This window comes from Mobula hypostoma, chromosome 29, assembly GCF_963921235.1.
Source record: "Mobula hypostoma chromosome 29, sMobHyp1.1, whole genome shotgun sequence".
Lineage (NCBI taxonomy): Eukaryota > Metazoa > Chordata > Chondrichthyes > Myliobatiformes > Myliobatidae > Mobula > Mobula hypostoma.
The window spans coordinates 29,943,783-29,960,910 of NC_086125.1; the positions used below are offsets into that span (position 1 = coordinate 29,943,783).

Here is a 17,128-nt window from a genome sequence, read left to right on the forward strand (position 1 = left end):
ATCCCAATTCACACCCACAAGTTCTAGCCTCATAGCCTCATAATTTGCCCTTCCCCAATTAAAAATTTTCCTGTGCTCTCTGATTCTATGCTTTTCCACGATAATGCTAAAGGCCAGGGAGCGGTGGTCACTGTCCCCCAGATGCTCACCCACTGTGAGATCAGTGACCTGACCCGGTTCATTACCTAGTACTAGATTTAATATGGCATTCCCCCTGGTCGGCCTGTCCACATACTGTGACAGGAATCCGTCCTGGACACACTTAACAAACTCTGCCCCATCTAAACCCTTGGAACTAATCAGGTGCTGATCAATATTAGGGAAATTAAAGTCACCCATGATAACAACCCTATTATTTTTGCACCTTTCCAAAATCTGCCTCCCAATCTGCTCCTCGGTATCTCTGCTGTTACTAGGGGGCCTATAGAATACCCCCAATAGAGTAACTGCTCCCTTCCTGTTCCTGACTTCCACCCATACTGACTCAAAAGAGGATCCTGCTACATTACCCACCCTTTCTGTAGCTGTAGTAGTATCCCTGACCAGTAATGCCACCTCTCCTCCCCTTTTCCTCCCTCTCTATCCCTTTTAAAGCACTAAAATCCAGGAATATTGAGAATCCATTCCTGCCCTGGTGCCAGCCAAGTCTCTGTAATGGCCACTACATCATAATTCCATGTATGTATCCAAGCTCTTACACCTACACTTACACTTATATCCAACGAAGTCTTACAAATAAGATAAAGTAAATGATTGGTCATTTTTTTAAAGTTGTCATCAATTATACAATATTGGCCAAAACAGAGTGAAACATTATACCCTGGATCACACAGGGCTAAAAACTCTTATCATGGTCAGTTCAGTGTGCATTGGTGTGTCTGTGTATCTGTGTGTGTGTGTCTGTCTGCATGTATGTGGATCTGTGTGTGTGTGTGTGTGTGTGTGTGTGTGTGTGTGTGTGTGTGTGTCTCTGTATGTGGATCTGTGTGTGTGTGAGTGAGAGAGTGTGTGTGTGTCTGTCTGTATGTGGATCTGTGTGTGTGTGAGTGAGAGAGTGTGTGTGTCTGTATGTATGTGGATCTGTGTGTGTGTGAGTGAGAGAGTGTCTGTATGTATGTATGTGGACATATGTGTGTGTGTGTGTGTATGTCTGTATGTCTGTATGTGGATCTGTGTGTGTGTGAGTGAGAGAGTGTGTGTGTCTGTATGTATGTGGATCTGTGTGTGTGTGAGTGAGAGAGTGTCTGTATGTATGTATGTGGACATATGTGTGTGTGTGTGTGTGTGTATGTCTGTATGTATGTATGTGGATCTGTGTGTGTGTGTGTGTGTGTGTGTGTCTGCATGTATGTGGATCTGTGTGTGTGTGTCCCTACTTAACTCAGTGTTCTGTCACCACACTGGTTTGTGAGGAGGGAGCCCTGTCGGCTAGTGCCAGCCGCTGATATATCCTAAGAAGGGTGCTCAGTGAAGTCATAGTCTGTGGCTTCCCATTCTCATGAATTAAATGAGATACTTCCTCAACAACAACAGTGGAAAATTACTAGAAGTCGATCAGAAAATTGTTCCAGTTAAGATCTCCCTGTCTAACACTCTAATGATGCCCAGGTTAGCTACTGACCAACTCCTACAGGATCCAAGGAGAAGGTTTTGTTTTGTTCTATCCTGTGGCAATGCTGGCTGCAGCCCAAGCAATTATAACGCCGTCTCAGGAAGCAGATCTGAGGGCAGCTGGAATAAGACCATAAGACATAGGAGCAGAATTAGGCTATTCAGCCCATTGAGTCTGCTCAGCTATTCCATTATGGGTGATCCTGGATCCCACTCAACCCTTGCCTTCTCACCATATCCCTTCATGCCCTGACCAATCAGAAAACTATCAACTTCTGCCTTAAATATACCCATGGACTTGACCTCCACTGGCAGAGCATTCCACAGATTTACTACTCTCTGATAAAAAAAAATCCTCCTTACCTCTGTTCTAAAAGGTCATCCCTCAATTTTGAGGCTGTGCCCACTAGTTCTAGATACCCCATCATAGGAAACATCCTCTCCACATCCGTCCTATCTAGTCCTTTCAACATTCGGTAGGTTTCAATGAGATCCCCATGAATTCTTCTAAATTCCAGTGAGTACAGGCTCAAAGCTGCCAAATGCTCTTCATATGTTAACCCCTTTGTTCCTGGAATCATCTTTGTGAACCTCCTCTGGACTCTCTCCAATGACAACACAACCTTTCTGAGATATGGGGCCCAAGTCTGTTGACAATACTCCAAGTGCAGCCTGATTAGTGTTTTATAAAGGCTCAGCATTATCTTCTTGCTTTTATATTCAATTCTCCTTGAAATAAATGCCAACATTGCCATTTCTATACCACAGGCTAATGCTGTAAATTAACCTTTCCAGGAGTCTTGCATGAGGACTCCCAAGTCTCATTGCAACTCTGATGTTTGAACCTTCTCCCCATTTAGATAATAGTTTGCACTTAGATAATAGGCAATGTTCTTTCACTACTTTTGTCCAGACTCCTGTATGACCAACATTAATCCCGCTGGTGCTAAAGGGAATTGGAACCGCTCACCCTTTTGACGAGGACTGGTGTGTGTTCCTTTGGCTTTCCCTTCTTTAAAGTCCACAATCAGTTCTTTGGTCTTACTGATGATGAGTGAAGATCGTTGTTATGCCACCATTCTACCAGCCGATCTATCTCGCTCCTATGCACCTCCTCCTTAACATCTGAAATTCTGCCAACAATATCATGGTGTAGAGAGAGTAGAGCTAAGCACATATCTTTGAGGTGCGCTAGTGTAATTGCCAGTGAGGAGGAGATGTTACTTCTGATCTGCCCTGACTGTGGTCTCCTGATGAGGAAGTCAAGGATCCAGTTGCAGAGGGAGGTAGAGAGACCCAGGTTTTAGAGCTTGTTGATTAGTACTGAAGGTGTGGTGGTGCTGAATGCTGAGTTGTGATCAACAAATGGCAGCCTGACACAGGTATTGCTGTTGTCCTGGTGATCCAAGGCCAAGTGGAGAGTCAGTAAGATTGCACCCACTGCAGACCTATTGTGGTGAAAGGCAAATTGCAGTGAGACCTTGCTTAGGCAGGAGTTGATTCTGGCCATGACCAACCTCTGAAAGAATTTCGTCATAGTAGATGTGAGTCCCACTGGTCAATAGAACTGAGGCGGCTCACCCTGCTCTTCTTGGTATGGTTGTTGCCCTTTTGAAGCCGCTGGGAATCCCTGACTGCAGCGGTAGATGGAAGATGGCCTTGAATATTCTGCCAATTGATTGGAACAGCTTTTCAGTGCCCTACCATGTACAGCATCAGAACGTCAAAAATGGTTTGACATTGGCTTCTGAGACAGAGATCAGCGTCACCAGATGCAGCAGGGATTTGCACAGGTGTAGTTTTCCAAGTGTGCATAAAAGCCAACTGAGCTCATCCAACGGTTGTGATGTTTCACTCTCAGATCAGCACAGTTGCATTTTATGCACGTTTCTATGAAGGGGGGATGTTAGGAGGTGGAGGTTAGGGAGGTGAACGCAGATCAGCCACGATACAATTGTACAGCAGCCAGGTTTGGGAGGCTGAAAATCTTGAGGGAGCAGTGGGGCAGATGAAGAAGAGATGGTGGAGACAAAATATTAAGACCATAAAACATAGAAGCAGAATTAGGCCATTCAACCCATCAAGTCTACACCACCATTTGATTTTGGCTGACTTATTTTCTCTCTCAATCCCATTCTCCTGCATTTTCTCCATAACTTTTGATGCCCTTACTGATCAAGAACCTATCAACCTCAACTTCAAACATACCCGACGACTTGGCCTCCACAGCCTTCTATGGCAATGAATTCCTGTGATTCATCACCCTTTAGTGATAGAGATTCCTCCTCATCTCTGTTCTAAAGGGATATCCTTCTATTCTGAGGCTGTGCCTTCTGGTCTAGTCTTGCCCACTATAGGAAATATCTTCTCTAAGTCCATTCTATCAAGGCCTTTCAATATTTGCTAGATTTCAATTTTATTCTTCTAAACTTCAGTGAGTACAGACCTTGAGCCATCAAGGACTCCTCATACGTTAACTCCTTCATTCACAGGATCATTCTCATGAAACTCTTCTGGACCCTCTCCGATGCCAGCACATCCTTTCTCAGATATGGGGCTCAAAGCTGCTAAAAATACGCCATATGCGGTCTGGCCAAAGCCTTATAAAGCCTCAGCATCTTTGCTTTTATGTTCTCATCCTCTGGAATAGTCTTATATTCTGTTCCATGAACCCATGGCTCATTCCCAGAGTTTCTGAGGAAAGTGTTGTAATGTTATTTGTGTGTTCACAATTCTTCCTAAACAGGGCTCAACCAAGAGAGGAATAGGGCAAAGTGAAGTGAAGCCATCAAGTCAACCAGAGCACTAGAGCTTAGAAAAAGGCCCCTTGACCTATCTAGACTTTGCTGAACTGTTATTCTGCCTAGTTCCATCGACCCGCACCTGGATCATAGCCCTCCAATACCATGGCATTTACTCTACCCATACCCTTCATCATTTTCTATACATAATTTTGTATAAGTTTTATCTAGTAGTATGGAGAAACACAGAGAGAACTTCTGAAGTACAGGTAGTGGGAAGTGGAGAGTTACATGTGAAAATGCAAACTCGGCTTTCATGGAGCAAGAAACCATGGGAACGAGGGACGAGCTGCCTCCAGATTTAGTTTGTTTGAACAGCTCCAGCTGTGAGCTTTGCCACAGGTATCTCAGGAAAGGAGCTTTCCACATGAGCTGAAGAGTCAGGAATTAATGAAATGCTTGGAGAATTTATTTCCATGAATGAACCATGTGAGTTTTTTCTGTAGAACATTACAGCACAGTACAATATCGTGCAACCTTTCAACTTACTCTAAGATCAATCTAACCCTTCCCTCCCACATAGCATCTATTTTTCTACCATGTCTCTATCTAAGAGTCTCTTAAATGCCCCACACATCCACCACTCTGTGTTTTTAAAAAAACTTACCTCTTACATCGTCCCTATACTTTCGTCCAATCACTTTAAAATTATGCCCTTGTATTATCCATTTCTGACCCAGGAGAAAATCTCTGGCTGTCCACTCTCTCTATGCCTCTTTTTGGTTGGTTTGATAATTTCTTTTTGTCATTGAGTATGAGTCTGAAATGTTTGTGTAAACTTAGAAGTGAACTTCAGGCATGGGGTAAAGCTGAGCTTGATCTGATAATGCTCACTGATCGGTGGACAATAGGCAGGCTTAGCCTGCAAAAGTAATGGATACAGCCCAGTTCATCACAGGAAAAGCCCTCCCCATCATTGAGCACCTCCTCAGGGAGCGCTGCCACAAGAAAGCAGCATCCACCATCAAGGATCACACCATCCAGTCCATGGTCCTTACTCGTTGCTTCTACCAGGCAGGAGGTACAAGGGCCTTAGGTCCCACACCACCTGGTTCAGGGACAGTTACTACCCTTCAACCATCAGTCTCCTGAACCAGGGAGGATAACTTCACTCATCACAACATAAACTTGATTCTGTAATTTATGGACTCACTTTCAAGGACTCTGCAACTCATAATCTCAGTATTATTTATCTATCTATCTATCTGTTTGTTTGTTTATTTATTACTAAGTAATAAATTATTATAATTGCATTTGAGCTGTTTGCATTCTTTTGCACATTGGTCGTCAGTCTTTGCGTGTATTTTTCATTGATTATATTGTATTTCTTTATTCTACTGTGAACGTCTGCAAGAAAAAGAATCTCAGAGCAGTATATGGTGACATATATGTACTTTGATTATTTATTTACTTTGAATTTTGCTTGTTGCACACTCCTGACTGAGCACAGCGGAAGGAGACATTGGTCACAGACACAAAGTCAACAGCTGCTGCATTGGGAACCCACTTACAATGAAGTTTATATGCTATGATTTGATTTGTGGAGACTTGGAACTCACACGACATGATTCAACTTCCAGGCATTTGCATACAGCAAGGTCGACAAAACTTCAACTCGATTACAAAGTAGCTATAGATAGAGGAGGCTACTTATCTGATCGTAGTTCATCCATCCAAAATACAGGAGCAAAGTGTGGGCAGAAGTGGGTCTCGCGAGGCAGCCCCACAGGACAGTGAGATGATGCCTGATCTTTACCTCAGCCACTCTTCTATCCATAAGAGATAGGAGCAGAATTGGGCCATTAGGCCCAATGAGTCTGTTCCGCCATTCCAACATGGCTGATTTCGTTTCCCTTTCAACCCCATTCTCCTGCCTTCTCAAGAACTTATCAACTTCCGTTTTAAATATACCCAATGATTTGGCCTCTACAGCTGTCTGTGACAATGAATTTCACAGATTCACCACCTCTGGCTAAAGAAATTCCATCTCATCCCTGTTGTAAAGGGACATCCTTGACTGAATAATGGAGCAGACTTGACGGACTGATTTACATGTGGACATTATCGGCTGAGATCCTTCATCAGGACTGCTGCCAGAACAGCTGACTTCCTCCAGCATTTTGTGTGTCCTGCTCAAGATCCCAGCAGTTGCAAGAATCCCTTGTGTTTGCAATATCTGTTGTGCTGAGTTGCAAGTGTAGTCACTAATTGAGGTTTCCTGGTTCTCTGTGGGAGAAGTTTTCTCAATATTGCAATCGTACATGATGATAATGAAGCCGCATTTGGAAGTCTGTGTTCAGTTTTGGTCACCTTGTCATGGACAGGAATCTTACCCTCTACATGGGAACCAACCTTTGTACATCTGAGCCAGTTCTGTACTGGGGCAGATCACAATCTCCCAACCCTTGTATCTCCAGACAGGAATAACCAGCTGGAATGGAAGGGATTGCTGAGGATAATGAAGCTGCCTTCTGAAGGATAATTTCCTAATTAACCTAACTGCAATGCTGCTTCAGGGTGGGAAATGGGGTAATTATGGAGACAGAACTTACCTGCTAGGTATTTCCCCAGACCACTAACATTCCAACATTAATGGAGTGAGATGGTGGGATGATTGCAGTGGGGAGGGAGAGCGAGAAGTATCAAACACTCTGTAAAATGCAGTAACTTATTCAAGACCTTTATTTGGTGATAAGTTTAGGAATAAAGAGGTCCTGTCAATGAACTTTTACCCTCTGAAATCACCTACCTCTCCCTTCCTTAAAGCTGTGTGGAGGGTTGGGAATCAAATGAGAAATTCAAGACTTAATGAGATCGGTGACCATTGTGTGGTGAGATTCAGAGTGGGGAGTGTGAAGGAGTGGGGTAGAGGGGGATAGAGAAGGAAGGGGAGGGAGAGGGAATGTGAGGAAGGAGGGAAGGAGAAAGGGACAGAGAGAGGGGTGGGATAGGGAGATAGAGAGAAAGGGACAGAGAGAGGGGAGGGAGGGAGAGTCGAAAGGGAAGAGAGGGAGATGTCTGGAAAAGGAGAGGGAAAGGGTGAAAGGGAGAAGGAGAACGGTGGGGTATTGAGAGAGTATTGAAGAGAGAGAGAGAGAGAGATATCCAGTTGGTAGCTCCGACTGAGTCAAGGAGCTCGCAGGCTGCGGGGGAAGGCGATCGACCGGACGGGAGGAACTGGGCGGAGCCGAGACTTTACAGTAGGTACGGGGAACAGTTCACATCGGCGGAAGGGGTATATATACCGAGGGCAAGCGTCCCGCAACACAGAGGACATAGCGGCACCGAAGCACACGGACACGGTAGGATATTCCCCACACCGAACGCCCGCAGGATCCAGAGGGAAGGTATCTCGTCTACATGTTCTGACCCCTCTCCCACCCCGTCCCAGGACAGGAGTTCGTGCGTTGTGTTGTAGCGCCAGTTGTGGGAAACCCAGCAGCTAACTGGTGCGCAGTAAAGTGGAATGTGAAGATGAACGGCGATGGGACGGACTCACGGTGCCGTACCGGGCGGGTCTCTGGGATGGACCATGGGCAGTGGGGACACGTGTGGTCACTCTGTGGAACTCGCCAGTACGGGAGCGGGGGAGGAGGGAGGGGATGGAAGAGGAGCGAGGAAGAGGAAGGAAAAGCAGAAGGAGTAGGAGGGGGATAAACCTCTTCACCCAGAGCGCGGGAGAGAGAGGGGAATGTGATCCCGGAATGAGGGGACAGCGCGGTGGAGCAAGTTAGAAGGGCCGACAGGCCTCCCTTATCTCGTTTCTTTACCTTTCTGATGGTTTATATTGAGTTCCCTGTGTTTTTAATATTTCTATTTAGTATCAGAGAATCCATATAATAAACAACCTGAAATTCTTGCTCTTGGCAAGGATTTGGAATGTGGTCGTGGGCCGAAGGACCAATCATTGCTATATTGGTTTATGTTCAGTGAAACTGTTCTCCCCTCCCTTAGAACTTGGATGGACATCTCTAAGTAAGGAGCAGATCACATCAGCAACGGTCCATGTACCGGTTCAGGGTGGGGGGTGGGGAGAGGAGGTTCTGTTCAGACTGACAGAGACCATGAAGCTAATGCCGGCGGAGAATTGTCCTCCGTCTCCGGGTTGGGGCAGCCATCTACCTTGCTGCGGGGGAGGTATCTGCAAATGCCGGGGGAGGGAACAGCTGCTTGATGCCCCGGTCTTGGAGAAGGAAGGGTGTCGTGGGGAAGCGGGGGCAGATAGCACGCACCGTCTCGACTGTGGGACTGTGGAGCTTGCGGGGCTGGGGGATCCCTTTGGGTCAGTATCGGGAAAGAGGGTGAAGGCGGGACCTCGTCACCGCTTCACCGGTCAGCGGGGTCCGTGACTCGGAATCCCGCTCATACTAGAGCTGGGACCCTTTCTTCACCCCTTGATCCTCGCCATCTTTCTACAGTATAGCACAGTAACAGGCCCTTCGACCCTCAACCTGAAACGTCGATTGTCCGCTCCAGACGCTGCTCGACCCGCTGAGTTCTTTTCAGTATCTGCAGTCTCGTGTCTCGAAACTAAATTGCATCTGCCTGTGCATGATTCACATCACCCCATTCCCTGCATAGTCACTGTCTAACTGCCTCTCCTCCCTTCTACCTGTCTCCACCACAATCCCAGGCAGTGTATTCCAGACCCCATCACCGTCTGTGTAAAAACAAACTCCCCCACAAACATCTCTAATGCTTGCTCTCTGCTATTTGATATTCCTAATTTCAGTAAAACCACTCTGTCTACCGTCTATACTTCTCATAATTTTATAAACGTCACTTTCTGATGCTCCAGAGAAAAACGACCCAGTTTCCCAGCATCTTACACGCTTTTATCTTTGAATTTTCTGTTTTTCAGAGGATTATTCACCCCGTGCCATCCCCGGTTCACGGCGGGGCACGCCCAGCGTCTCCTGCCCTGTGTCCCGTCCCCACACCTTCCAATGCCGTGACCCTCACTGGGCCAGTGCGAGGGCCCGAGGTGCGATGACCCCTTACCTTCCGCCTCCCAACCTGCAGTACCAAATATAAACTCAGTTACTTCCAGAATCTGTCTCCCGAAACCGTGGCCAAGAATTGGTTGGTTGGTTCAGCGAGTGGAGAGGGACAAACATGGCAGAAGTATCAGGGGACATTGGTTTGGGACGCAGTTGAAAATAGATACTTGAACCTTGGAATCTATTGTCTCGGAAACCATTGTGTACCTTCAGTGGCAAAGCTTAATAACACCCGGGTAAAGCACACATTAAATGTTGTTTTTCAATACTTGGGCATTCCATTTGTACAATTCACAATCGTGTTGATTAACATTGTAGAATTTTGTAAAAACAACACAATATGGGATTTGAATCTTATCTTTCCAAACCGAGATAGGCGAACTGATACTTGCCCCATCAGTTTAGGAAGGGACGGTAGCACAGGGGCGGCCGAGCGGTGCGGTGGGCGGAGCCTCTGCTTGACAGCCCCATAAACCATGGTCCGATCCTGTACGTTCTCCCTGTGATGTGTGGGGTTTCCCTGGGTGCTCCGATTCCTCCCCGAGAAGTTTGCGGTAAGTTGCAAACGTGTGTGGTTGAGAGGTAGAATCTCGCAGGAGTCGATGGGAATGTGGGAAAAATAAAATAAGGGCCAAGTGGGTGGTCGCTGATCTGGATGGGCCGAAAGGCCCGTGTCCCTGCTGGATGAGAACACGTTTGTTCCAGTTGAATTATGGCGTGAAAATGCCAGGATTATTTTGGTGTCCATAACCTTCCCCCATCCCGAAAGGCTTCCTGTTTGCTCCCCTGAGCAGGACCAGCACCGGGCGGGAGATCTCGCCTCCCAGCCTTCGCCTGGAAGCACAAACGTTGAGCGAGGAGGGAGATGGATTAATTTGTCACTGTTTACAGAACAAATTCTTCATCTGAAGTCTCTCCAGCAGGTCTGAAGTTGTCCGGGTGAAGGTCTGCACTTTGTGTCCGAACTCTTGGAACATTCCTAAATACCTGGATCCCGGTTACATCGGTGTCTCCCGCCGGTGTGTGGCTGCTCCTGGAGGAACTTTACCCGCATCCCTCCGTTCCTCGGCCGGACCTTGTTTGCTGCTCACCTGTGGGACTGCCCTCTCTCTCCCCCCACCAGGGTCCCTCAGCATCTCCTTCTGCGCAGACCTCGGGTCACCCAGGGAATGACCATCACCTATACAGCACGGGTTGCGAATGTCCGCTTCTGCAGCTTCTCCAAGCTGCTGGTGCTGTGGAAAGGAAGCATCTACAAACTCCTCTATAAGGAATTCCTGGTCTTCTCATTCATGTACGCCGTCCTCAGTATCGCTTACAGGTCAGTCCTCACAAAGAGCTGCCCAGTGGGCCCCTTACTGTTGGCATTTTTGTAAAGTTGATCGAGCTTGGCCTTTTTGGAGGGAGGGAGTTTGAGAAGTGTCTTGATAGGGTCTTAGAGCACTACAGCACAGAAGCGGGCCCTTTGGCCCATCTAGTCCGTTCCTGTCCTGGAGTTGGAGGACTGGCCGTAGGTGTAGATACGAGGAAGGAAAGGGGCTTGTTTTGTTGCTTGTTATGTTCCGTTCTGCTGAGCATCGGGGAAATGTTATGTTCGTGCTGGAATGAGTGGTGGTTCTTGCAGGCTGCCTCTGACACCTCCTTCGGTTGTGTTAATTGTTAACGCAAATTGACGCATTTCACTGTATGTTTCCATGTACAGTACATGTGATAAATAAATCAATCAGATTCTGAAGCTAAACCTTCAACATCAATGGCTTTGTATTGATTCCATGTACTCAGCCTGTAAATGAACACGGATTGTACACTTGTTTGGCTGTTTGCAGTAACAAGTGATAGCAGAGGAAGTGAATCAGAATCGAGTTTATTATCACCGACATGTGGCGTGAAATTTGTTAATTTAGCAGCAGCAGTTCAATGCAATACATAAATTAGAAAATAACAATAATAATAAATAAGTAAATCTTATTAGTATACTTTATACAGAAAACGTATATTGAATAGATTAAAAGTCGTGCAAAAAACAGAAATACTATATATTTTAAAAGTGAGGTAGTGTCCAAGGGTTCAATGTCCATTTAGGAATTGGATGGCAGAGAGAAAGAAGCTGTTCCTGAATCACTGAGTGTGTGTCTTCAGGCTTCTGTATCTCCTACCTGATGGTAACAGTGAGAAAAGGGCATGCCCTGGGTGCTGGAGGTCCTTAATAATAGTCGCTGCCTTTCTGAGACACTGCTCTTTAAAGATGTCCTGGTACTTTGTAGGCTAGTACCCAAGATGGAGCTGACTAAATTTACAACCCTCTGCAGCTTCTTTCAGTCCTGTGCAGTAGCTGCCCCCTCCATACCAGACAGTGATGCAGTCTGTCAGAATGCTCTCCACGGTACATCTATAGAAGTTTTTGAATGTATTTGTTGACATACCAAATCTCTTCAAACTCCTAATGAAGTATAGCCGCTGTCTTGCCTTTATAACTGCATCAGATTAGGTCCTCAGAGATCTTGACACCCAAGAACTTGAAAATGCTCACTCTCTCCACTTCTGATCCCTCAAAGAGGATTGGTATGTGTTCCTTCGTCTTACCCTTCCGGAAGTCCACAATCAGCTCTTTCGTCTTACTGACATTGAGTGCCAGGTTGTTGCTGTGGCACCATTCCACTAGTTGGCATATCTCACTCCCGTATGCCCTCTCATCACCACCTGAGATTCTACCAACAATGGTTGTGTTACACTCGCTTCGCCTAGTGGCTTAATATAGGGGGTGATAACCCCCTGCCCGGCCAAACCTAAGAAATCTCGTTTGGGTGGATGCTGCATGATGTGTCCCCTGTTACAAATCAGTACCCCAAAATCACAAACAGTACACAATATGCGATTAAACGATTAAGCTTTATAACTCTTACATTGACTATATGGTTAGTAGATAAACAAAATATAAAAAAGGGCCCGAATCTTATTAAACAGTCTGTGATTTGTGCACAAAGTTGGAGTTCACTCATAGGCCGATCAGCCCCCCTCGACCTCTTCCAATCGTCGCTGCCCTTCAGACCCTCGCTTCGAGTTCACCCCATCCGGCGGTCTACCAGATTTCTCCATTCGCGTCTTCTCTTTTCATCTCTCTCTCTCTCCCTCCCCCCTCTCTCTGGCAAAAGCCCACAAAATCAACTGCTTTCAGATTCACAAGACAGGGCAACAAAATCCTGATTGGCTATCATGCATCCACAGTCCTGTTATCTCCAGCCACAACCCAAATATTGCTGCTACAGAGAAACCATGACTTCAGCAGTGAACATTACAAAAAAACCATTACATTAGCAGTGAAACCTTACTGCACATTACAAAGGCAGTGACATAGCACCCCAAAACAGTACAGATCACGCCATGTTCCCCAGGTGCTACATAGGACAACCTATCCGGTGGTCTCCTAATTCCCTGAGACCTCCGTACCTCCTCACCTAACTCTTCAAGCTCAGACGCTACTGGGGATACTTCGGGCCTACTTAGCGAGTCCTCCCTCGATCTATCACTCATGCCCCCCTGCAACTCGGAGCCCTCTGTCCTGTGTCCAGGCCCCACTTCCTCTCCTTCAGGGTCCTGCTGTAACCCAGGCTGCCCACAGAAAGCCCCCTCCCAACTTCACCTGACTCAGTGGGAGAAGGGCCAGGAGTCTCTTCCTCAGTCACTGGGAGTTAGCGAAAGGCAGCATGTACCACACAACCAGATCATCATTCCCCAAATCAGTATCCCTCTCAGGGGTGGGGGCTGGCTCAGCCGCTCCTGCTGTGGGTCCTGCAGTTGCCCCGTGTTTTCGCAGAGTCCTCTTACTAGGTGTAGGCTCCAAGTCAGGCCCTGAGCCTACCTGCACCTCTTGTCCCGGGGGTAACAGGTGGTTCCATGGAGAATCTTGACAGGTCCATTCCCCTCCAATTGTTTCACCCAGAAAACTCGTAGGTTTGGCATCTGACTCTCCACCTCATAGGGTGTGTCAGCTAACTTGTGCTTTCCAGGTAGCCCCAAATTCCATTGAGGACTCTGGTGTTGGATAGACTGATGGGTCTGAAGGCTGATAAATCTCCAGGGCCTGATGGTCTGCACCCCAGGGTACTTAAGGAGGAGGCTCTAGAAATCGTGGATGCATTGGTAATTATTTTCCAATGTTCTATAGATTCAGGAGCAGTTCCTGAGGACTGGAGGGTTGCTAATGTTAACCCACTTTTTAAGAAAGGAGGGAGAGAGAAAACAGAATTATAGACCAGTTAGCCTGACATTAGTTGTGGGGAAGATGCTGGAATCAGTCATAAAGGATGAAATAGCGGCACATTTGGATAGCAGTAACAGGATTGGTACGAGTCAGCATGAATTTACGAAGGGGAAATCATGCTTGACTAATCTTCTGGAATTTTTTGAGGATGTAACTATGAAAATGGACAAGGGAGAGCCAGTGGATGTAGTGTACCCAGACTTTCAGAAAGCCTTTGATAGGTCCCACATAGGAGATTAGTGGGCAAAATTACAGCACATGGTATTGGGGGTAGGGTACTGACATGGATTGTAAATTGGTTGGCAGACAGGAAACAAAGAGTAGGGATTAACGGGTCCCTTTCAGAATGGCAGATGGTGACTACTGGGGTACTACAAGGCTCGGTGCTGGGACTGCAGCTATTTACAATATACATTAATGATTTAGCTGAAGGGATTAAAAGTAACATTAGCAAATTTGCAGATGACACAAAGCTGGGTGGCAGTGTGAAATGTGCAGAGCACGTTGAGATAATGCAGGGTGACTTGGACAGGTTGGGTGAGTGGGCAGATGCATGGCAGATGCAGTTTTACATGGATAAATGTGAGGTTATCCACTTTGGTGGCAAGAACAGGAAGGCATATTACTATTTGAATGGTGTCAAGTTAGGAAAAGGGGAAGTACAACGAGATCTAGGTGTTCTTGTTCATCAGTCACTGAAAGTAAGCATACAGGTACAGCATGCAGTGAAGAAAGCTAATGGCATGTTGGCCTTCATAACAAGGGGAATTGAGTATAGGAGCAAAGAGGTCCTTCTGCAGCTGTACAGGGCCCTGGTGAGACCACATCTGGAGTATTGTGTGCAGTTTTGGTCTCCAAATTTGAGGAAGGACATTCTTGCTTTTGAGGGAGTGCAGCGTAGTTCACAAGGTTAATTCCCAGGATGGCGGGACTGTCATATGTTGAAGGATTGGAGCGACTGGGCTTGTATACTCTGGAATTTAGAAGGATGAGAGGGGATCTGATTGAAACATATAAGATTATTAAGGGATTGGACACGCTAGAAGCAGGAAACATGTTCCCGATGTTGGGGGAGTCCAGAACCAGAGGCCACAATTTGAGAATAAGGGGCAGGCCATTTAGAACTGAGTTGAGGAAAAACTTTTTCACCCAGAGAGTGGTGGATCTGTGGAATGCTCTGCCTCAGAAGGCAGTGGAGGCCAATTCTCTGGATGCTTTCAAGAAAGAGTTAGATAGAGCTCTTAGTGATAGCGTAGTCAAGGGATATGGGGAGAAGACAACAACGGGGTACTGATTGTGGATGATCAGCCATGATCACAGTGAATGGTGGTGCTGGCTTGGAGGGCCGAATAGCCTACTGCTGCACCTATTGTCTATTGTCTATTGACTCAGTCTCCCGGCAGGAGTAGGGAGAACCTCACCTTTTGATCATAACTCCTCTTATTTCCTCCATTCTGCTTGGTGGCTGCGACCCCAGCCAATTCATAAGCCCTTTTCAGCTCTCTCCTCATATCAGACACATACTTCAGATAAGGATTCGGTGGTAAGGCACCCTCGTCAGTCCCAAAACAAAGGTCAATGGGCAACCTCGCCTCGTGCCCAAACATCAGATAATATGGTGAGTACCCAGTAGCTTCATTTTGTGTACAGTTGTAACAGTGAACCAGATGCCCAATAATGTTGACTCCACCTGCTCTTCTTGCTGATCTCCAGGGTCCTGAGCATGTCTAGCAAGGTCCGATTAAACTTCTCAGGCTGGGGAGCACCCTGCGGGTGATAGGGTGTGGTCCTTGACTTCTCAACTCCAAGCATGCCCAGTAACTCATGGATGAGTCTGCTCTTGAAGTCCCGTCCCTGGTCACTATGTATCCACCTGGGAAGGCCATAGTAAACAAAATACTTCTCCCATAACACTTTTGCCACTGTAGTCGCCCTCTGGTCCTTGGTAGGGAAAGCCTGAGCATATCTGGTGTATATCCGTGTTGCTGGCATCCGGTTCTATGGACAGGAAATCCATATGCACCAGGTCCAGGGGCCCTGCACCCGTCGGGACAAAGCATCCGCATCAACGTTCTGGCTCCCCGGCTGGTACTTCAGGCTGAAATCGTAGGCAGACAACCCTGCCAACCACCGATGGCCTGTGGCATCCAGTTTCGCCAAGGTCAGGATATAAGTTAGGGGGCTGTTGTCCGTCCTCATCTCAAATGTGGCCCCGTAGAGATAGTCACTCAGCTTATCCACCACCGCCCATTTCAACACCAGGAATTCCAACTTGTGCGTGGGATAGTTTATCTTGGAGGGCAACAAACTCAGGTTGACAAATGCCACAGGCCTCAACTCGGTGCCCTGATCCTGATACAGGATGCCCCCTAAACCGTCTCAGCTGGCATCTGTGTGCAGTACATACAGCAATCGGGGTCTGCAAAAGCCAGCACAGACGCCTGGGTCAGCAGCTCCTTCAGCGACTGAAAAGCCTCCTCACATTTTACATCCCACCTCCGTCCATAAGGTTCCGACGGGTTTAGATATTCTCTACTCTCCTGTCCTTTTCTTCCCCCTCCCTTTCTTCCCCAAGGGAGGGTAACCACACAGAAACTGATTCAACAGGTGACTCACTTTGGCGTAGCCCTTCACGAATCTCCGATAATAACCACAGAACCCCAGGAACGAGCGCAGAGCACTCACAGGCTGGGGCCTTGGTCACTGCTTCTATCTTAGCCGGGTCAGTAGCTACTCCATTATAGACAATAGACAATAGGTGCAGGAGTAGGCCATTCGGCCCTTCGAGCCAGCACCGCCATTCACTGTGATCATGGCTGATCATCCACAATCAGTACCCAGTTACTGCCTTATCCCCATAACCTTTGATTCCGCTATCTTTAAGAGCTCTATCCATCTCTTTCTTGTAAGCATCCAGAGACTTGGCCTCCACTGCCTTCTGGGGCAGAGCATTCCACATATCCACCACTCTCTGGGTGAAAAAGTTTTTCCTCAACTCCGTTCTAAATGGCCTACCCTTTATTCTTAAACTGTGGCCTCTGGTTCTGGACTCACCCATCAGCGGGAACATGCTTCCTGCCTCCAGTGTGTCCAATCCCTTAATAATCTTAATAATCCCTTAATGTTTCAATCAGATCCCCTCTCATCCTTCTAAATTCCAGTGTCTACAAGCCCAGTCACTCCAATCTTTTGACATATGATTGTCCCGCCATCCTGGGAATTAACCTTGTGAACCTACACTGCACTCCCTCAATAGCAAGAATGTCCTTCCTCAGATTTGGAGACCAAAACTTCACACAATACTCCAGGTGTGGTCTCACCAGGGCCCTGTACAGCTACAGAAGGACCTCTTTGCTCCTATAGTCAACTCCCCTTGTTATGAAGGCCAGCATGCCATTAGCTTTCTTCACTGCCTGCTGTACTTGCATGCTTGCTTTCAGTGACTGATGTACAAG

At 46.9% G+C, this 17,128-nt stretch overlaps 1 protein-coding gene across 1 annotated transcript in view; it reads left to right on the top strand.

The window, feature by feature from the left end:
* The first annotated feature begins 10,581 nt into the window (after positions 1-10,581).
* The window catches only part of best2 (bestrophin 2), a 40,740-nt gene continuing 34,193 nt past the window's right edge, over positions 10,582-17,128 (top strand). The window contains exon 1 of the mRNA XM_063036066.1: positions 10,582-10,733. Within this exon, the coding sequence (XP_062892136.1) occupies positions 10,582-10,733 (152 nt within the window). The remainder of the gene's footprint in view (positions 10,734-17,128) is intronic.